The sequence below is a fragment of the Puntigrus tetrazona genome, chromosome 25 (genome assembly GCF_018831695.1).
Source record: "Puntigrus tetrazona isolate hp1 chromosome 25, ASM1883169v1, whole genome shotgun sequence".
Classification (NCBI taxonomy): domain Eukaryota; kingdom Metazoa; phylum Chordata; class Actinopteri; order Cypriniformes; family Cyprinidae; genus Puntigrus; species Puntigrus tetrazona.
Window position 1 is genome coordinate 3,599,654 of NC_056723.1, and position 22,675 is coordinate 3,622,328.

The following is a 22,675-nucleotide window of genomic DNA, read 5'->3' on the forward strand; positions in this document are numbered from 1 at the left end:
ACACTGTGGTGCAACATGCTGTACAACGTGATATATAATGCAACTAATAATTTATGAAACACAGTTGATAACACAACTCTACACTGACTCTTGGAAAAACAGCTACTGCTGCTACTGTGTATTGTGTATGTATGGAGTGTGAGGACAGTGTGGACTGGAATGTGTGTATGGTAAGTGTGTGCGTGGGGGGTAATAAGTTCTCTAATACTTCACTAGCCTCTTGGGGAAACATTAGCAGGGCAATTAGCCATTAGCCACTCTGTGGACGTAAATGAACCTCCTGTTTGGGGGTCTCTAACGATGAGAATTTATTAACCAAATGCTCCAGCCCTCTCACAGACACAAACTGGGTGTTCTCGGGGTGTTTGCATGCTAAGAATCCATATGGATCATTTTAATTGCTGTTAATGGTGAATTAAATCCAGGCCATTACAGCTGCATGTTCAGTCTATGAATTCCACAGAATTTTGACCTCGTCCTCGACATAAACACAGGAATGCATTGGAATCTCAACGATTCCCCACAGAGCATGTTATCTATTATATATGAGGTTCTTCAGAGCAATTATAAAAAGCAGAATGTTATCTGTCATTACTCATTAAAATTGGACCCTCAGAGCTGAATTTAAAGTAAATGTTTGACCTGTTCTCAATTAGAATCCACCCGGACACGTTAAAGTCCAGTCAAAGGTCTCCCAAAGTGAGACAGACCGCCAGAGAGGAATCAAACAGCTACTCTACAGTCCGTTTGCATAACAGACAGTAAACAGCCATGAGTTTAAATCGATAAACTCTCGTAATGAAGTCAGAGGAGCTCTGAATGTTGGTCAGGTCTGGAAGCTTCTGGGGAAGGTCAGGGAATCGAAGGGCGATTCTGCTGGGAGAATTCCAAGCAGCTCCTTCAAAACACTTCATCTGCAAGCGAAAGAGCCAAGCTGCGTTCTTCAAAAACAATGAAAAGATCTAATTATCATTCCATTTTCCATCCCGCATGCACGCCAATAAGCAAGGCCTGAAGTGGCCTTTGGGGAGAACTGCATTTTGATGGATGCATGAACAGCTGCTATTGTAGGAAAACCGTGAATTTGACTTCTGTTCGTCTCTACGTGCCGCTAGCACAATGCTCACTCTCTTGTAAGCCTCTTTGGTACGAAAGTGTGAATATCGTAAATAGTTTTCCATGTGTCGTCTCAGTAGAACTAGTAACGTCGGAGGAATGCAACTTCAGGACATTGCACAGAACAAACAGAGGTTTCCGAAACAGCGCCAGTTCAACTTGGCAGTCTGTCTGGCTATGAAACGCTTTCAAAAGTCGTGGAAAATGTGAGAATGATGGATGAACACAACTGCATGAATCCTATTATGAAAAGTCAAGGACAAAGCTGAACTTTACTCTGTTTAACGGATGTGAAATTAAGCGATGCTGGAACGGCTGATTCAGGCATTATCGAACATCTGCGACTGTGTAAACGGATCAGAATTCCTGACGGTATCTGGATTTTACAGTGACTGTATTTCTAGACTGTAAAATACAAAGGAAATATTTTAAAACCTTTAACAGAAGTGTAGTGGAAAATTATGATATGTGACCCTGGACCACAAAACCAGTCATAAGGGTCATTTTTTCGAAATTGATAATTATAAATCATCTGCATGCTTCCCATTGATGTATGGTTTGTTAGGATTGGACAGTATTTGACAGAGATACAACTATTTAAATCCGGAATACTGAGATTTCACGTTGTCCAAATGTTTTAAGAAATGCATAATACTAATAAAAATATACACATTTATGCTTGAAGATGGTGTATACACTTCTGCTTTGAGCTTCTAATTGGTCTTTACTTTGCCAAAACATTTAACCTTAAAGGTACATCAACATAACATCCATATATTAGAATATTTAAGTTGATTTACATGGATTTTAATATCTGTTCTTTAAATCAAAAATTTACTTTCTTACATATGTCTGGACTCATTGTAAATGGTTTATTGCCCGTTATTTGCCTTCACGTTCTTTTATCTTAATTTCAGCTTTCACCCGTTTTAAAATCCAATGAGCTACCTGATAGATAAAATCAAATCCTGTAGATTTTTTTTTTATTGAAACTGTAATCATTTTTATTGAGTAAATCTGTACATTTTCAGTAGTTCAGAAGCTATGATTACTTTGACATGATTTTTCAGTGTGCACCAAGCTGCAAATATCATGTTGTCCTGTGGACTCTACGTACAATTTGTTCTCAAAGCATTTTTTATTAGATGTATTAACGTTTGATGGATGGGCCTGATGCGTCAGTCTGGAATGAAAGGAAATGTTTTTTTCGAACTGAAGGCCTTGTGAAGGCTTTTGTAGAGCTGTTTTGTTGTCATTGGCAGAGCGAGGTAAGAAGGACAACGCCCTCGACCAACAGCCAAACCATTTGGCATCACGTTCAGGGAGCTTCTGGAAGAAACCGTTATTCAAACAGCTTGCGAAACACGTCTCCTTTTTTGGTCGTTTTTTATTCAAAAACTGTATTTTTTCCTCCCCTCTTAGTTTTCCATGATGCAGTGCAGCATCAAGTCGGTGGGGTTTCAGCACAAAGACTCTTTCTTACAACAGAAAAATGACTTTTGTTAAGACTATTTACTTTATTTGCTCAGTTTTCCTTTTCCACCCGGGCCCCCATCCGCCCTCTCCCCTCCCGTCGGCCCCTCCTGTCTGAGTTGGATTCGTCGGGTGCCTCATAAACGTTAAAAAAAGCAACTCTCCCTCTCATGAGCACAAAACCACTTCAAGGACTGCCACAGCAGTACTCAAGGCAGTGGTGGATCTGTCTGTGTGGCGGCAGGGAGAAAATCCTATCCCTTCCCGTCTACCTCTCCGCCAGCAAAACCATAATGACTCAGTTGAGTTAATCAGCGGAAACGAGCAACGTTGACAAGGTGTTACGGACCCGCTGTGATTCATAGACACACATACGGCACATGTGCAACTAGGTGAGGGAACTCTGAGTAATTGCTTCACTGAAAGAGCATGTTTGTGTGAGATTACAGGCTTTGCATTAGCGCTCTATAAACATCGAACTCTTCAGGCACAAAAGGAGTACGATTTACACATACACGTTTACTAAATTCCTATAATGAATGATCACTTTTAATTTTATTGAATAATATTTTATAATATAATATTATTATAAAGTCTTAATATTATTGACTTCATAAATAGCAAGATTACTATTCCAATAAATAAATATTATTTATAATATTAAATATTATGATAAAATTAAATATTATTAAATGTAATATATTTTTATTTATAAAATTTTTATTTATAAAATCATTATTATTATGAGGTGAGACCTTAATTATATTTTGGAATAGGTAATAACATTAAATAATTAAATATTAGAATTTAACATTAATTTAATTCGAATATTCAAATCTTTATGTTTGTTAATAATTATTTGTTACGTTTTTTTGGCCTTATTTATACTTAGAATATTTAAAATTAAATGTTAAATGTATTATTAAATTAACCTTATTATTTAAATATTATTAAAAGTTTATTTATAAATACAATAACGACCAAAATTTGCTTTATTATTATTATTAATAATAATAATAATAATAATAATTGTAGTTTTTGGTGTTACTATTATTACTGATAAATAATAATTGAATTAAATGTTGGTTTACTTGTATTTTACGTTCTTCAAGGGAGTTTTAGCCGATTCTGGGAACCATTTGAAGCAAAAATACAGTACATAAACACACACTTTACACTTTACATCCAAACACTTTTAGTGTTTCGCATGGATGAGCGCTCTGGTTATTGACATTTAGAGGGCGTCTTGATGTTTGTGGTGTTCAGTGGCAGTTTGGTGTGAAGAACACGGAGTTACAGTGTGTGTGTGTGTGTGTGGGTTGTGCAGTAGCTGGCTGCGATAGGTGGGGTTCGACACACTTGTCCTGCGGTCACACACACACACTCTCCATCTCTGCCTGTCATTAAGTCTGACTGATGGCTCTAGAATGGCAGCAGGAAGCACTGGCCACACGAACAGCGATTCGTTGCAGAGCTTAAGAAGGCTGTCTAATCCAAACTAAGTGGAACTTGATACAATTTACGTCTCGAAGACGACACCGCCCTGCTCTTATCACATGAACATTTGATTCTGATTAGTCAATCATTCTATGGTCAAATATTTTTACATAATCATGCAAACAATTTCCTAGAAGTGCTCGTTTTACGTCTTTCATAACATATATCTCACACATTCTTTTCCTTCTCTTACAATCAAGTCTTTTATACTCCATCAAGTCAAAATCGTATGCATGTACAATGCATGGCTACTAACTTCTTTTTAGGTCTAAAAATTAAACAAATTTTATTGTTTAATTGTACTACCGCTTTATTTATTAATTACATTTTTATCAAACACCGATATTCAGCAACCTTTTGAATGAACCACGCCCATTTGCCAAGGCTAGCCAATCATAACCAGGGTCATCTGCATATAGCACGAAACGGTACACTAGCAAAAACAGCCTATATAGGAGTTTTAATATTGTAGAGAGATTGCAAAAAAATGATACATTATGGCTTGTTTGGGATGCAAGAGTCCTTGACTAGCATTAAAGGGAGTTGAGAAAATATGTGTGAAATTTATATAAAAAACGTTGTCTGTTTTTCTTCATTAGTGCCTTTTGTGATCGCACCGCATGACTAACCCAAGCACAAGGTTTGAATTAGTGCATTAAAAGCATGATATGAAATTGTTTACAGTCGTGAAACATTTGAGCATATAAAAAGTCGTCAATCAAACATACACTATATGAAATTAGAATTATGTGGCAGTTCTCACTCCTGATTCATGACACTGTTGTTCAACATCTTGAAATCATGAGATAGAGTTAGTTTAGTGGGGATCACATGAGTGAAAGATTCGGTCAGAGAGAGATTGGTGGTATACTTGTACATCTGACATTTCAAGACGGGTTCCTTTGAAATCAAATACCTTAGCATTGGAAGTGGTAGTATGTTTCTTTAACAGCACAGCGATTTTTGATAAAGCCAGTATCGGTCTGACAGAATGCGTTCATATATAGACACACAACAGCTCCTATAAGAGCATGTGAACTTAGAAAACACTGATCAGATGTGAAAGTTGTGACTGAGTGTCACAGCATGTACTAGAATCCACGACACAAACTTTAATAGTGTTAAATAGAGGTTTGCAAATTGGTTCCTTGTGTTGTTTGCTAGCAAATTGTTTACTGAGCGAGATGTTTTCACCTCCTGAGAAATGCTTTTGAACGGGTCGAGGAACGCCCAGTTGATGGCATGTTAAAAATGAAGCGCCGTTGCGGTGGTAAAAAATGCGTCTTTGGTCACAAGCCACCGAGGAACAACAAAGAACAGATGAAAGAATGAAAGGCACAAAGTCTGATAAACAAAGAGTCTATAGTTGAACTCAAAGTGTGTTCAAAAAAAGAACCCAGCTGCCTCCGAGTCAATTTCTGTCGTCAAGCCAAACAATAATCCCCAATCTGGGTGATATTTCTGCTATCAGATTGAAAAGCTCGAGCGGTGAGGTGAGAGTGTGTGCTGAGGTTTGATGTGCTTCATCAGAGACGATCCACATTTGATAAGACTGATCTGTCCTGTAGGCTTAGATCTTCTGATTTGAGAACATTGAGAACACTGTCGCTCTGTTTCAGCCTCTAGTGAGCAAAGCTAAACTACTTTTAACTTTATGCTAATGCAGGAAGACATTGATAAAATAGGGAGACATGATGCAACGGCCAAAAAATTTACAGGAACAGAACCTTTTCTCAGCTCTCAGCCAATGATTTGATTCTCGGTAACCTTGCTAGAAGGTTTCACTTGTTTCCCAACATGGTTATACTGAGGAGTGTATATATTTGAAAAGTATTTTAATGGGTTTTTTTTATTTATAAAAGTAAAAAATACAGTATTTTCAAAACAAAAACACTAAAAGTTATGCGATTTTAGATATAATTCATTTTTCTTTAGGACTGAATATATTTAGGTTTTTCCACAAAGTAAGTCCATAATCTCAGTAGTAAATTTAGATGTGAATTTTTGTCGCAATCCTAAAGGAGATGAGTAATGCTTTAAAATTTGGTCAAAATTATAATAATTTTGCTGTCTCTGCAACCACCCAAACATCTTGAAGGTGCCCATGAGACATAAAAATAGTGAAAAGCTCATTTGATTTTGGAACAGAAAGAGAGAGAAAGAGAGAGAGAGAGAGAGAGAGAGAGAGAGAGAGAGAGAGAGAGAGAGAGAGAGAGAGAGAGAGAGAAGCAGGCAGGCAGATGATAGATAGATAGATAGATAGATAGATAGATAGATAGATAGATAGATAGATAGATAGATAGATAGATAGATAGATAGATAGATAGATAGATAGATAGATAGATAGATAGATAGATAGATGGATAGATAGATATTTCAGAAGGCCAAACAATCTTTTTGGTTTTGTAAACAAAAAGACACCCAAAAATGTCCAGAAAGAACTCTGTCACAGTAATTACTGAATGCTGAAGTTCCAGAGTGTTTTTTTGTGGTTCCTGCTTCATTCCTGAAGGCTTTCCTGCAGCTGATCCTTGTAATCCATCCTCATAATGTGAAACATACGAGTGTCTCAGCAGCAGTGGCTACAGTTAGGCCTATAACACGACATGTGACCCCTACAGGTCAGGCAACACCAGAGGTCACCCATATGTGTGTGTTCAATATATAGTGAAGGCACAGTAGAGATCGGTAAAGGGTAACAGGACCTGTGGGAGCTTTGAATGTCTCTTCAGAATTAGGCTGATTTATAGTCTCTCCCATGAGCAGGAAACATCCTTCACACTAATCCACACCAGAAACCTACAGAGGACAAGAGCTTTAAAATCTACTCAGCTTCGCTAGCAGCATCCTAATAAGAATGCTTTTCCTAATGAGCATTTATGTTACATTTTCAGAGACTGGCTTCAATACAAATGTTTTCGTCTCAAGTGAAGTCACCTGAATATATATACCGCTTTTAACCATAGAGATTGTGTCAAACCACTTAACAGTATTAAATTGGAGAACAGAGTCATGTAATGTAATGTATAATGACAAGATTAAACACTCAGTTACTTAAACTTTTACTTTTGCTTTGCATTATTGAATTCAGAGACATCATTGTCCAGCCCCGTTCAGTTTAAATAGTCTCTGTGCAGTCAAATCAACGACAATTGCTGGAAATTAAGTGTCTCCAAATAAGCAAGACAGACGCAACAGTGGCAAGTAACCCAATCTCAATTGGTGACTCAAATTCTGTAGGAGAAAATACATTTAGATTCCATTTACAATAGATTCAAGTGCGTGTAAGTTAGCTTAGCTCCTCCAATATGAAGATGACTATTTATTTATTTAAAATTGACATTATATATTATGTTTTTCTTTTTTTTCAAATAAAGTAATTGAGACTTTTAGTTAGAGTTTATATCTAGTTTTATATTTCATGGCAGAAAATATTAAATACAATTATGATTCTCAGACTCATATATCAAAACAGCCCAGGTGATAGCTTTATTTAAACACATTGGGCCCTATCAGTGTGTTTGCTAGTTTCAGTCCGATTCGGTTCTCATTTTTCGCATTCGTTCGACTAGCAAATGCATTTGTGCCCATTTATGTGCCCATTGGCGTTCTGGTCTAAAAAAGAGGTGTGTACAGGCACATTGGTGGCGCGTTGCCATTTTAAGGAACTGAAAATATACTGCGCCATAGACCAACTCAAACCTGTTCTAAAGACTAAAGTCAATGGCACAGTATTTTTTATTTAAAGAGCGTGATTGGCGTGAGCGCAATTCGCTCTTAATGGGGAATATGGGATGAGACTCTGATTCTCAAAAAGAAGAGAATAGACAATAAGAGAATAAGGACTGTGTGCCCGCAAACCATTTTCCTGTCTTTAAAATAGCGAAAGTGGATTTGGACACTCCCTGAGTGCACCTGTGCCGCGCTTTAGACTCTGCGTTTAGATCATTAAAACAGTCATTTCTGACTCTCTTTATTTCCACCATCTCCTGACAAATACTGCTCCTTATCTGCCTGGAGACGTGTTGGTGAGGTGATCGTGAGACAGTCTGAAAATCCATACGCACGCAAAACGCCTGCTCATTAAAACAAACTTTAACAGCGTGTTATAGATGTATACATCTGTTTTAAGTCATATGAAGACTGTACATGCATCTGTCTTCTAGATCGTTCTCTCACAGAGCGGATCTCAGAGGCTAGTACATGTTGACTGTGTTGTATGATGAAATAGTATGTTTTTCAGCTAAAGAGAGAACTAGGGGTGTTTAAAGGACACCTTGAGGAGACACAGATTTGTTTAAACACATACCTCTTCACACACACACACACACACACACACCCTCTGATGTGATCTCCAACCGAGCCACACGTTTAAACCATTACCCAGAGAGTCTGATACTCAGAGAGCCCTGAACTAGCAGAACTATCTCATCTCTACTGCCTTAAAATCTGACACGTAAACCTTTCGGATTAGAAACAGTCTCTGATTATAATTAAACCCCAGTGGCTTTCCCACAAAAAGACACACACGCACACACAAATCCCTAAAACTACGTTAAAACTGAAAATGTGAACTTCTGGAAAAGGTTTTATTGGTGCCAAGATTTACTGTTGCTCATATTTAGGCCTTAATCAAACTCCTAACATAAATTTAACTTGAACGCGAATGTTTCCTCGAGTTATGTGGCTTATTGAGGTGAGGTGCGCTATTCATTTTTAATATTATCCGATTTAGGTGTGCTATTAAATTTCAATATAATAGAATTCAGGTGTACTATTATTTTTTAATATAATATAATACATAACATATTTGATATAGCTTTTTTTATATCCTATATCTAGAAAGAGGTGCTTTGAAAGGTTTGTTTGAGCCCTAGGGGTTAGGTTAAAGTATAGCAAATATTATTAGCTTAGTATAAAACATGGAAAGTCCCCACCATCACAGAAAAACAAATGCGTGCGTGTATTTTGGACATCGGATTGCTGATCAAACACACCAGCACTTATTCTTACAGCCCAGAGGAATTCATTCACACATGCATACGCGTATTCACAAGCATAAAGGTTTAGTTGTCAGAGAGAAAATCGCTCCACGTCGACATTAAAGAGGTAATTTATTTGCGAGATTGGTAGCTCAATGAAGTGTTTCATGCAACGCTGAGCTGATAGAAATCAGGAATTGACCTTATGCTAACAGAACAAGGCTTGCGTTGTTCGACGTGTTCCCCCCAACGTTAAGACGGAACGAGAGTCAATGTTTACACAATCGTTATGTAACACATCTGTGTTTGAGCACAGCTCCTTTAAAGGCATCACGAAATTGAAATCAGCGCTATTTACTTTCCTAATCAAAGTTTCTGGTCTTATTGTGCGCAAATCAATCACGCTTGCCCTCCAGAAGAAAAGAAGAAAAAAATCCAAATCTTCCATCAAATAATAATTTTCATCTCTAAAACAACTTTTCACACAAAAATAATATCAATCGACTTTTCAATCCAATCCGATTTTTCTAGTCCCAACAATTTATAGTCCACCGGAAGAAAATCGCAAGTATGCATTGGCAAATATGTAAATACAATATATAAAATTTCAGTATACGGAATACACTGTCTTAAGTAAAAGCATATAGGAAACCTATTTGAAATTCGAACAATCATACTGTAAAATAGCATATATAAATGTAAAAAATGCATATATAATGAATACAAAATGCATAAAAATATGCCCATATGCGTAAATTGCAACCTGCCGAGGAAGATAATTTTTTTTATTCTTTTTTATACATTTATAACTTCATCCAATAACATCCAATATCACTCTTGATATCAGGCAATATATGTCACGTATCATTTCCTTATATGTTGTGCCCACAAAAATGCAACAATTTGATGTATTATTCATGTCTGTAGTTAAATGTGTGTATATTAAGTATATTATTTCTATTTGCATTGCCAATCAATATTATATCATTTTACATTTTTAATACATTCTTGAAAATATTTTACATAATGGATGTTAAATCCAATGTGAATTGTGGTGAAAGAAGTTTGTGGGGGTTTTCTTGCTCCCATGGAGACTGTGTCTCGCTACTGCGGCAGGTCAGGGGTCAAAAAGAAGCATCCGGGCAAAAGGGTTTGTGAGCAGCTCCTGAGATCAGAAACTTAAAAATAAGCAAGATCCCAGTCGTGCTGTTTATAAGGGGCGGGGCTAAGCATCTAAACTCCGGGTTCTGCCTCTTTTTCTTCTTTAGCGTGCAGGTGCGTGACATCATGCCAACGGGGCAGTTTCTCGCACTGCTGCGGTGAATCTAGCATCAGCATCAGCTCTGAAAGTGCTACGTGTACGCTAGGGAAAATAATTCAGCGTGTTCCCTCGTTCTCTGGACATGAGCTACTGCAAACCAAACATGGGCCTCAGCTCCTGTGGAGAGCAAAAACAGTCGTTTATGACGTCTGTGCATTAAGACACATTTTCTGGGGTGCTTTAGTCTCTGAGGAGAGAGAGAGAGAGAGAGAGAGAGAGAGAGAAAACGGAATAGAGTTGTGGAGTTTTTCCCTCCTTTTCCCTTACCTTTTACCAACCCCCACTTCCTGTTCAGCAACAGAATCCAGACCTCTGACCTTTGAGTCTTGCACACAAATTCCCTTACTTAGTATGTTACCATATATTAAGAGATAAGACATATTCAAGTAGAAAAGCTATTAAAATCTAATATGTCGTATTAATATTTTGACTGATTTTAAGATTTTTATGTTTTGATCAAATAAATGCAGCTTTGGTGAGCATGAGACACTTCATAAACACTCATAAAATCCAACTTTTGGATTGCAGTGTGAACTTTCATCAAGATATAGTAACATCCTCTGCCTTTTTTTGTGGCTGATCATCAAGGTCACTTGCACCAAAAATGACTGTAGTTTAGTTTCCATGACCACTTTTCTCTCACACTAAGAATGAATGAAACCGTTTTCAATGTACTTAGCAGTTTGTTTGGTTTTTAATGTCGCTTTAAGATAGGTAAAAAATATAAATGACCTGTGTTAGGACTTCTACGATTCGTTAATGTTTCGTCGCAAACATTAGAGTATACCTAAAAGTCTAATTTCACAAGAACGTGGTAATTCGTGTTTAGCATGAAATGACCCCTTTTAGTTTGTTCTTAACAGCATAAAACTGTTTCTCTTTGTTTTGCCTCTCACACTGAACAAAGACAGCCGAGAAGACACTTCCCAGCATTCTGTAATGACTTTTTCTCTTCTCTCTGTTTGCGTTCAGTGTATTTTAAGCACATCTGCAATTTACGCTTCTTGTACAAGCGCGGAGTGGTGTTTTCTCATGCAGTTCTGACTCGCTTGAGTGTGTGAGAACGTGTGCAGGCTGTTTGTGTTTAAAGGTTGAGATGGTTTAATTAATATCAGTGTCGGCAGTGTGCTGTGGAAACGGTGCAGTAATTCTCTCTGAGCGGCTGTTTGAGAGAAGAGAGGGGAGCGATATCTGAGTGAAATGTGAGGGAAGGGAATAGAGCTGAACCTCTCTGGGTCAACAGTACATTTGAGTTCGGTTAAATGTGCTCAGGGTTGTATAAAACACACGAGCGGATTTTGTCTGCTGTTACCCCCTGAGAAACACTGGCTCTCTTCGGTTCAGCTCTTGGAGTAAAGTCTGATATCGTTCTAACAGCACTTTTAAACCCTCAAGTCCTCTGTAAGAAAAACTACTCCCCGAACGCCAAGAAAAGGGCCAAATCATGGGGAAAATTGATTTCTGGATACATTTTTTATAGGAATTCAATGTAGCATATAGACATAACATTATAAACTGAAATATAAGGCAAAAATACTAGTAGCAATGCTAGTAGATTCTTGCTTTAGCAATTGCGATTAATTACAATTAATATAATTAAACTCACCAATTTTTCTGTAAAATTGAGCCACTAATTGGTGTCTTTACGAATGAGTTATATGCTTAATCAATTCATTCGAATTCCTGATCACTACAGAATGAAAAAACCAACTGTATGCTTGAATCATTGAATCATTTACTCAACCAATTTGTTCAAATCACTGAATCATCCCTTAAGGAAACACTGCCATCATGTTTAGTTTTTTTGTGTTTTGTTTGTTGTACCGAGGCTGTTTTACAAATAATATTAACTCAGAATCTTATTCCATCTAACACACAGATAACTGAACTGTCAATCTATGACGTAGGTAATTAAGGTTTTTCAAAACATAATTCAAATTTAATATTGCAGACAAGTACATTCACCAAATCAGGAAAGGAAAATAGAAAAAAAAAAATTCTCCATATTTTTGTCTATATTTTGAAGGATGTGCTGCTCGGATAAAGTTATAAAGCATTGTTTTTCGTTCCCACCATTATCTTTTAATATATATCTATCTGAGAGGAAAAAGAGGCCTATGTGTTTACTGATGTGTCATCATCCTTATTTTCTTGTAAATTATTATTTTCTTGAAATATCTTGACAGACTTTGATCAGCGCAGAGGCTGTTTTTGATCTGCCATAGCAACAGCGATGCCCACGAATAGCTCAGGCTCTATATAGAGAGAGACTCCAGTAAAACACAGCTTTAAGATTGATGTAATTACAACCATCCCGCTTTCTCTCTCTCTCTCTCTCTCTCTCTCTCTCTCTCACACACACACACAGCCACTACATAACCAGAGGAGCAAATCATCAGCACAACCGCTATTTACTATGTTTAATCTTACTGGCAGCTCAGCGGTTTGTTTTAGGAAACATAATGGTCGCTCGTTGTTACCATGGAGAGCACACGTGAAAAGATGTTTGCCATGTTTTCAGATTTCCTCTTTATATTTTAAATTAATTATTTGTGTTTGTATGAACGGTGCAAACAGCGCTGTTGGTAACCATGACTCACGTGTTCTTTTTTGTTGTAGTTGTGTGAATGTAATTCGGGGACGAAAGCTCAGGTAAAAGGTCAGACAGTCATATAATAAGAGCAGGTGTATGATGCAGAGACTGGATCGAGTCCAGGCCCGTTTTTATGGCACAGAGCTCATATGCCGAGAGATCCGTTTATTCCCCATGACTGCAGCCGTGGACAACAAATCATTCGTGAGCCAAATGAGCAAGCGAGTTAAGGTCACCTTCAGAGATCTTCGGTCTAGACAGAATATAGCTGTGATAAAAAACACGCTTCATTATAGATTCTTTTAGTCTGGTTTCTTCGCCTATGATCTACACGTCTCTTGTTTGGCAGATTAAACAGCAGGTTGCTTCCGCTGGTTTCAGTTGTTTCTGCTTCCGTGTGAATGTTCCGGATATCTGATGGGGTTTTGAGGAACTAGGGTGCGTCTGATTCATTCACAGGATGAGGAGACAGAGACCCACTCAGTTCCCTTTGAGCACTAAAAATACAGACTGGAGCGGCCCTCACGACAGCGCCATCTGCCCTGGCAGACGTCCAGGGACATACACATGCACAAGCACACAGTTTCCCAGGGTGAAGGATGCAATAGCAGCATCATATGATTAAGCTAGTGTGACTTGGAAAGTCACATCAAAGAGCAGGACTGCAACCAAATCTACTTCTACTTTCTGTCTTAAATAGCATGTAAGATCAAGCTGAACACATCTTAAATCACAGTAGGTTGAAAATAATACTATTTAGAGGGCATCCATGCGTGCTTTTTCACCCCACCTTTTCAGCTCGCTCAAGACAAAAAAACAGATACAAGACCATAATTTACATAATTTTTTAATCTGCATATTACTCGTAGTTTGAGATCATAGGGAAACTATTATATATATAATTATATATATATATATATATATATATATATATATATATATATATATATATATATATATATATATATATATATATATGTATATATATATATAGTGTTTAATGGGAGTTAAAGTGTTGTTTTGGTGCAATATGCTTGTCTTAGTTGAGTTCACTGAGATTTGTAAGTAATGAATTTCATCAGGAATTCTGCTTATTTAAAAAAAGAAGCATGAACTATTGATTAATAATTTTATAGCTCATAGTAGGTCTGTCTATAAAGGTTTATAAGTTATTGTTTAAAATCTGTTGATTTTTATTACCTGAACCTGGTTGTTGCACTCTACAAAGGAGCTTTAATTAATTTTTGACTTTTATATTGCATTAAAATACTATGACCCTTTTAAATATATTTTATTGGGCACATGCAATGTGTAACAAATAGTTGTGTGATCAACAATTTCATATCCATCAGCACTCTGAATTAATACACACTCTGAATGATGTACTTTACCATCACAGATAAAGGACATACTTACAGTTTAATTTATATTTTATTTCAATATTCTCACAGATTTCAAAGTGAAAAGTAACTGGTCTTTATTTAACAGAATTGCATGGCTTGTGAATGTAGGTATTATGTTGTAGAATGGTGGTTGTTTGGAGGTCAAGAGATTGAAAGGAGAGAAAAGACGTTTTGAAAGTACATTATTGATTTTGATGATTACAAATACAAAACTCCAAGAAATGTGTAATAATAAAGTAAATATGCTTTTAATGTTGGCTTTAAATAGATTTATGTTCCTTCCAATGCCAATTAGATATTGTAACTCCACTTTGGCGCACACACATTCCATGTTTTCGTCCATACTGCCATTGCTCTCAATTTTTCCACTCTTGGTTTTCTTTTCAAACAGTATTCCCCTCTTAAAAATAACTGGTGTGTAAAGACAGATGTGCCGTTTGTTTTAAATCGATGGAGTTTCGTAATCAGCTAACCAGCAAAATAATGATGCTCATTCACAAACAAAAGCCTGCCGCCTGTGTTTTTAGCATGCAATGAGACGTGACAGGCCTATAAAGACAAGAGCTGAGCTAAGTCTTGGTTAAATGTATGGTGCATGTTGAATCTTGGAATGGCTGGGGGTCTTCAACACATGTGTCCCATTTAGAATCCCCTCAAAGAGTTTTAATGGGTTCCAGATTCATACGTGCTGGCTGTGCTCACTGTGTCCCTTGTGTCTTTTCTTGGTCTGAGCATGCTCAGTGCGCACAGACGGCGGATTGAACCTCAGAGTCCTTGAGCTCCATTTGCCCATTTTGCCTCCCGCGTGCACCGTGAATTTTCCAACAAAAACAGATCTGATGATCGTAAAGCTGAGAGAAGTATTCCCAGCTAATTCCATATATTCCCTCTCTGGACCTTGCAGAAGGTCGTTGAGCTCCAAATCGGAGTTACAGGCTTCAGATAAATGTAGCTTCATTAAAATTCATCTCGCTTTTCTGGGTTCTATCTACTTTATATGCTATCTGAGGGTCTCAGATCTGTGTGGACAGTCTTTTGCAGGCTCAGTTCTAAATGTTATAACCTTTTCAGCATTATAGATTATTATATGAGAGATCATATGAGCCTCTGCGTTTTGCTGTGCCTCCTGTTGTGTTTAGCTCTTTCTGCAAGATTTATGTGTTTGTTTTTTGGAGTGCATCGACTGAATGTATATAGGGGGTATCTGTGAGAACCTTTTACTGAACTGTGAAGATCTTTGGTGCTTTTGATGCATCGCTCACTCAGAGTGCAAATGGGCATTTCAATTACTCTAAAGATGGTCTTTGTTCATAAAATCATTCATGAAAATAGTTTACCCATAGTTTTCTGCACATCCACTTTATTTATGGTGAGTATTAAGTGCTATATATCTCTCAAAACATATTTATGAATACAGAGAAACAAACAGAAACAACTAGGCAGGATGCCACTGTCTCAGGAATGGCGGTTAGCTAATGACAGTAAATTTTGCTGAATGATTTCAGATGCTACTCTATTATGTATATTTAACAGGATAAAGAAGTCATTCATTCAAAAATCTGCCATTATTTACTCACCCTCATGTCATTCCAAACCCAAATTTGCTTTCTTATGTGGAACAAAGAATTCTACTGATAGGAATCTACTGATATATTTCCATGCAATTACAATTAAGGGGTACAAATGTTCAAGTTCCAAAAAGGATGAAAAATAGCCATTAAAGTAGTTCAGATGACTGTATTGCAAATCTTCCAATGACATACTTTGGCTTTATGTGAGGAACACATCAAAATCAGTGTTTACCGATAATCTTTAAATAATTTAGTGAGTTCTAAACTGATTTGCATTGGATTCATATTATATTAAGTAAACTCTGATCACTTTTTTACTGGAATAAATCTTTTAGACTGGCTTGTGAACGAAATCTTATGATTCATTCAACAAGGGGAGTAAATTATGAAAAATTCATATGTATATACCATTATGATATTTTAACTGTAATTTATCAGTGTTATAGTATAATTATAGTATAATATGTGATGTTTTTGTTGTAACAATAGTATCCTGTTGATAATCTCGGATAAGGGAAGTACATGAGTCATAAATTGACTCATGACCCTCGACCAAGAAATTTGGCCGTAGTTCCTGTGAGAACGTTCCATTTCTGGATCCTTCCCAGAATTCAATGAAGGGGTTTCCCAATGAGTCTGGCCGTATAATGTTACCATGGTACAGACGCTGATTTGGCTCCTGGAAACCTCTTCAATGGAACGGGGATCTCCTTAACATAAGGCCCAGAGTGATGTGTGAATGATTTACTAATGGAGTGAAAGCAATAATGAAAAAAAAAAATCAAATATGCAATCCAAGGCAGGTGGCTACATTAGCATACAGCCGACCATTACTACACTAAGCTCTGGGAATCCTACAGAAAAGCAGTTATATAACCATTCTCGTGGGGCCGAAGCTGGAACTCTCCAGAACAGTGTCTTTTCTACACAACAGCTGACAAGACAGCTGGAAAAGTTTTCAATTCAAACTTCCATCTGCTCTGTGTCTTCCCACTACCACATTCGCACATTAACGGTGCACGTCATCATTAAAATATTACACAAAAAAAAAAAAAACACGTTGTCCCTCTGTGTTTGCAGTTTCCTATTTCGGGGACAGCTACTGTCGGATAGATGCCGTTCAGGACCTGTCAAGTTTTCGAGTGTCGCTCCAATTTAAAACAAGCAGACGTAGCGGCCTACTCCTATTGGCGGCAGGACACAGAGATTACCTCTCGCTGGAGCTCTACAATGGCAGATTACAGGTACAGAAATACAACACCTTTAGATTGCCAACAGCTGCTCATGTGACCTTAAATCACTCTTTGACTTCTAGTTGCTTTGTTGCTGTAATTTACTGTTAGTTTGAACACTCTTTAAGTATTAAACTGCTTTAGATAAAAGTGTCTTGTATATGACTACTTATACACTAAAGACAGAGATCAAATCTGGCAAAATCAGAAAGCATAGGCTATAGAATATCTACTCTGTAATGTAAATTAAAACCCAGACTGACTAGACAAATAAATAAAAGCTCCACTATTTTCTCATGGCCCTTCAAGACTTCAGGGCCCCAGAAGGAGCCACACACTGAGAAAATCTCTTGTGAGTTCTTGAGGAGCAGCCGTTTGGTTTGTGGTGAGAAGGATGACTCACATTCGCTTCCAGCTCCGCTGTGACTGAATCGTAACAGTTTTTCAGCTCAACACATGGAAAAAGCTTCCACGGCTTGAATGAGTTACTGGTTTGCTCTGAGATATTTCTTCTTCATCTGCAGCCTCCCTAGAAAATGGCTCCCGCTCCGCATAGATAAACACAGACGCTCAAACTGCCTGCATTACGCTCCAATATGAAATGGTACCAAGACTATTTCATCGGTGTTAGGATTTGTCATTAAAAACACATTTCCACCGACATATTCAATTCATGCAGATTTACTTTTTTTCCTTTGGAAGCTACAGATCTGAAATGAGATCTGTGATATTTTCAGTTTAAGTGGCTAGAGAGTGTTTGAAATACTGTGTAGCCAACTTAGCCAGAAAAGTCTGTATTAGAATTTCACAGTTGAATGCATGTATAATGCACTGTGAAAAATCATACTTTTAACCAGTACCTTTGTCTTGTTTTCTAGTGAAAATGTTTAAAGATAAAGGTACCTGAGATGCAAAATTGCATGTATTAAGAAAATATTAAAATAAGATTACCTAGTTGGACCAAGGAAAACCTGAACAAAATGTGCAATTCTTTTAGCCAATTTATGTTCCAAACATGATTTTTACCTTAAATGATATTGCAGGAAATAAACCAGCAACCAATTAGCTAAAAAAAAACAGCATATGCTTAGGTATGTTTTGAAGCATGGTAGCTGGCTTGAGTTACTATCTCCTGGTTTTTGACCAGTTCATGACCAACTAAGGACCAGCTTAAACCAGCTCTCACTAGCTATAATGCTACAAAACATACCTAACCAGCATGTGTTGTTTTTTTTTCAATAGGGTAACCACTTGAAACACCCTGGCAGCAGCATTTTCAAAGGCAAAAAGCAGAAACATTTTTTTCCAGTAGCTCCTTATATTTAACCATCAGATTTGTTGTTTATTAATTTGTATGTCTATCTTTACAGGCTAGGATTGACATGGGTTCCGGAGAAAAGGTTCTCTCCTCCACCGTGGGTCTCCAGCTCAGTAACCTTCTGGACCATCATGTGTCTCTCATTCTGAAAGACTCCAAACTTACTATGGCTGTTGATAACCTCTACACCACATTCATCCCATTGGAGAATGAAGATGAGGATCTGAACATCGACCAGGGCGTTTTTCTTGGAGGCGTGAGGGACCTGGAAGTGGAGTATCTGAGCACAGCTATTCCCTCTCTGCGAGGCTGCATGAGCAACGTTATGTTTGAGTCTCATGACTTTGATATTCTGGCTTCAGCAGCAACAGTCTGCTATGACACCAAGAACAGCTGCAGCAGTGAGTTTGAGGCAGGGGACGGAGAGAGCACAAGCTTTATCAGTCCAGAATCTTTCATCTCTTTCCCTACCTGGACCAGACCTAGTTCAGGTTACCGTAGTCTAGAGATGCTGATGAAGACGACCATTGAGGATGCTCTGTTGCTATTTCACCCAGGAGACCAGACAGATTTCATTGCAATTGGAATGTCAAGAGGATTCCTAAAAGGTGTATTGGATACGGGAACTGGAATGTATGTTCTAGACAATGTGAATGTCAAAGTAGATGATGATCAGTGGCACAGAGTAAAAGTTCAAATTGACACAAAGGAGTTCTTGATTAGTGTGGACAGTCAAATGGTATCACTCCCTCTTAATGAGACAGAAAAGCTGGATCTAGTGGGGAACCTGTACCTGGGAGGCATTCAAAGGAAGATGAAGGATGTATTTCAAAATTACTTGGCTCGTGTGGAGGAGGAAGTCTCAACTGAGTCCTTTATTGGTTGTTTAGGAGAAATCAAGGTGAATCACAAGGACAGAAGCCTGCAGGATGCTCTGATAACTAAAGACATTCATGTGAAATGTGAAGGAGAATATGATGAATATGAATCGACTTATGATGAAGATTTGGAGTTAACAACTACACATCCAGTAAGAATCACATACATTAACAACAATGAAAGACACTGTTTCCCTACAGAGGACCTGCCAGAGATTTTCCGCAATATTTCCAGGCTCCTGGACATCACTCCTCTGCTGGTTCCTGAAGGAGGACAGGCCAACATCGAAATTGTAAACCTAAACCCAACATTTAACCTAAAAGCTGCAGGTGTTCGTGAATCTGAGATCATCTTTACTCTGTTAAACGATCCCTGGTATGGACTGGTTGATATAAACTTAAGACAGACAAGAGTAAAGAAGTTTACCCTTCTGGATGTTGTTAACAAGAAAATCAAGTATCTTCATGATGGCAATGATAGGTATGAAGATCAGATCCAGCTGGAAGTAACTGTTCATGGAACGAATCTCCCAGAGTGCTTGAGTGTTGCACGCAAGTATCTGTTACCGGTGGAGATCATCCCGGTCAATGACATCCCTCAGCTTAGTGCAGGTGACATCTCAATCACAGCTAACGGACGCACACGTTTGAGCCCAAACCTCATAAAAATTTCAGACTCTGACAATCGTTGTGATGAACTCAAGGTCACAGTCACGTCAGACCGTACTGCTGCTGGATATCTGGAAAATGCTCAACAACCAGGATTTGGTCTAAGAGAGTTTACTTGTAGACAGCTAAAAGAAGGAAATATCTACTATGTGCACAAAGGAGGAGAAGTGCCAGAACTTACCTTACAGGTCTCAGATGCAGATTCGGTCAGCCATTCAAGCACATTTAAATTACTTATAACCCAGCCACAGATGACTGTAGTCACAAATACTGGTCTTTTCATCACTCAGGATGACAGCAGCCCTATTGGAATACAAAATCTGGCCATTTCTGCAACTCCAAAAACTGGTGACGTCGTATATAATGTTACTCAGCCACTTCAGTTTGGAGAACTGCAATTGATCTCAGATGATGGGGTACCAAAAAGAGTCACACTATTTCATCAGTCTGATCTGGAGCAGAACCGACTGAAATATGTTCCTAACCCCACAGCTGATCTCAAGGGCACAGAAACAGAGTTTATTCACTTCAATGCACAGCTTGGACAGGTCGTTCTCCAAGACAACTTGTTTATGATAAAGATCATGCCTGCCCTTATAGGAATAGCTACAAGTGTTCCTCTAGAAGTTGAAGATGGCCAGCAAAAAGTCATTAAACTTGAACAACTACAAGCTTTTGTGACGGAAAGCAATACTGAATCAAGATCAATCCAGTACATAATTACAAAAAGCCCAGTCCAGGGAGTCTTGATGATGCTTGATAAAGAGTTGACTGATGGTGACACCTTCACCCAACAAGACATTTTGAACGGTTTCATCAGTTACAGTCCTCGCATCCGCAGAGCACTAGACTTTGAGGATCAATTTCAGTTCAAAGTATTAGCAGAGGATCAGTACTCCAGAGAGTACACTTTTCCAATCAAAATCAAGGCTGATTCTGATGTTCCTGTCCTCATCAACGAGAGACTTGTTGTGCTGGACGGAAAGGAAAACATTATAAATAAAGAATACCTCTGGGTTCAAACCTCCACCTCAACAGACTTTATGTACAGGATAGTACAAGATCCCAAACATGGTCGTCTTTTCAGAGACTCCCCACCTGGAATGCAAAGGTTTGATGGAGCAATTCGAGTCTTTAGCAACGAGGATCTCTCTTTGAATAGGTTGGTCTACAAACATGATGGATCAGAGGCAAATCATGATCAATTTTCCTTTCTGGCATTTGATTCAAGAGGTGGCAATGGTTGGCAAGCAGAGGGTCATGAGGTACTAAGGGGTGTGTTTAACATTGCAATACAATCCAGGAATGACTACATACCTCAAAGGGTAATCCACAAACCTTTTAATGTTGTCAGAAATGGCCAGCGTTTATTGACCACTGATGACATTTTGTTCAAAGACGATGACGCTGACTTTAATGACACCCAGCTGGTTTACGTGAGAGTGGGAATACTTTCCGGAAACATTGTCTCCGCAGCAGACCCAACGCAACCTCTCTACCGCTTTACCCAGGCCGACCTGAGGGACGGAAAGGTTTTGTTTGTCCATCATGGGGCAGATCGTGAGCGATTCCAACTTCAAGTATCTGATGGTTTACATAAGACAACAGCTGTACTTCAGGTGCAAGCAGGTGACCCTTACCTACGTATAGCCAACAATACCATGGTGATCATGGACCATGGTAGCACCAAGACACTGAACACCAGTCTGCTAAGTGCAGAGACCAACATGGACATTAGAGGTGCAGCTGAGATAATTTATCATGTGACTTCTCTTCCCAGTAATGGTAGGATTATAGTCAGTGGAATTGAATCGTCCACATTTACACAAGAGGACCTAACTAAGGGTGTGGTGTCCTACGAACACAGTGACCAGAGCCTTAGCTCCAAAGATTCCTTTGCCTTCACCGTGCAAGCTAAGGGTTGGTCCACGGAGGGTACTTTTAGGATAAAGATATTCAAGAAAGGATACCTATCACTGCCGAAGGTTGTGTCAAACCTGGTGATACTTGCCTACGAAGGAGAGCATTCTGTTATTAATAAAAGCCACCTGGAGGTAAAACTACCTTTCTTAAATATATTAAAAAATATATATTAATAAATATATATAAATATATATCTCATTACCTTGGCATGTCCGTTCTTGTTGTAAGTACATGTTGTTACAAAAATATGCTTAAATATGTGTAAATAGTTTGTAAAAACTGTTCTTGTAGATGCACAGAACTCGATTGACATTTGTCGATCAAACATAAAATTCCAAGTTGCTGCTCAGATATAATTATTGTATTTTACTGAATTCTTTTTAAACAACAACAGTTTTGATTACTGATTTTTTAGAGGTCATCAGAGTGGCATTTCATGTCAAGTCATAAGTTGTTATCCAAAGGCAGAAAGCCAGTGCTTTAAACACCACACATGTAGCAGAAATATTAATATCAGTTTACAAAGACTTCCTTAATGAGTATACAGCTGTTGTATTATGGTTGTGGAAGGTTCCAGAACCACAAGAGCACTGCTCCCAAAATCCCTGAATGCTGCTCTCATAAATCTATCCAGGACCTGCTTTGCATTTAGTTGCAAACTGTGTTTTTGAAAAAAGAAAATGGTTCAAATGTAGTTGA

General features: G+C 38.0%; 1 protein-coding gene across 1 annotated transcript in view; it reads left to right on the plus strand.

Annotated features, from left to right (window-relative positions):
* The window catches only part of cspg4 (chondroitin sulfate proteoglycan 4), a 47,269-nt gene that overhangs the window by 7,619 nt on the left and 16,975 nt on the right, over positions 1 to 22,675 (plus strand). The window contains exons 2-3 of the mRNA XM_043228377.1: positions 17,037 to 17,200; positions 18,559 to 22,107. Coding sequence (XP_043084312.1) covers positions 17,037 to 17,200; positions 18,559 to 22,107 — 3,713 coding nt within the window. The remainder of the gene's footprint in view (positions 1 to 17,036; positions 17,201 to 18,558; positions 22,108 to 22,675) is intronic.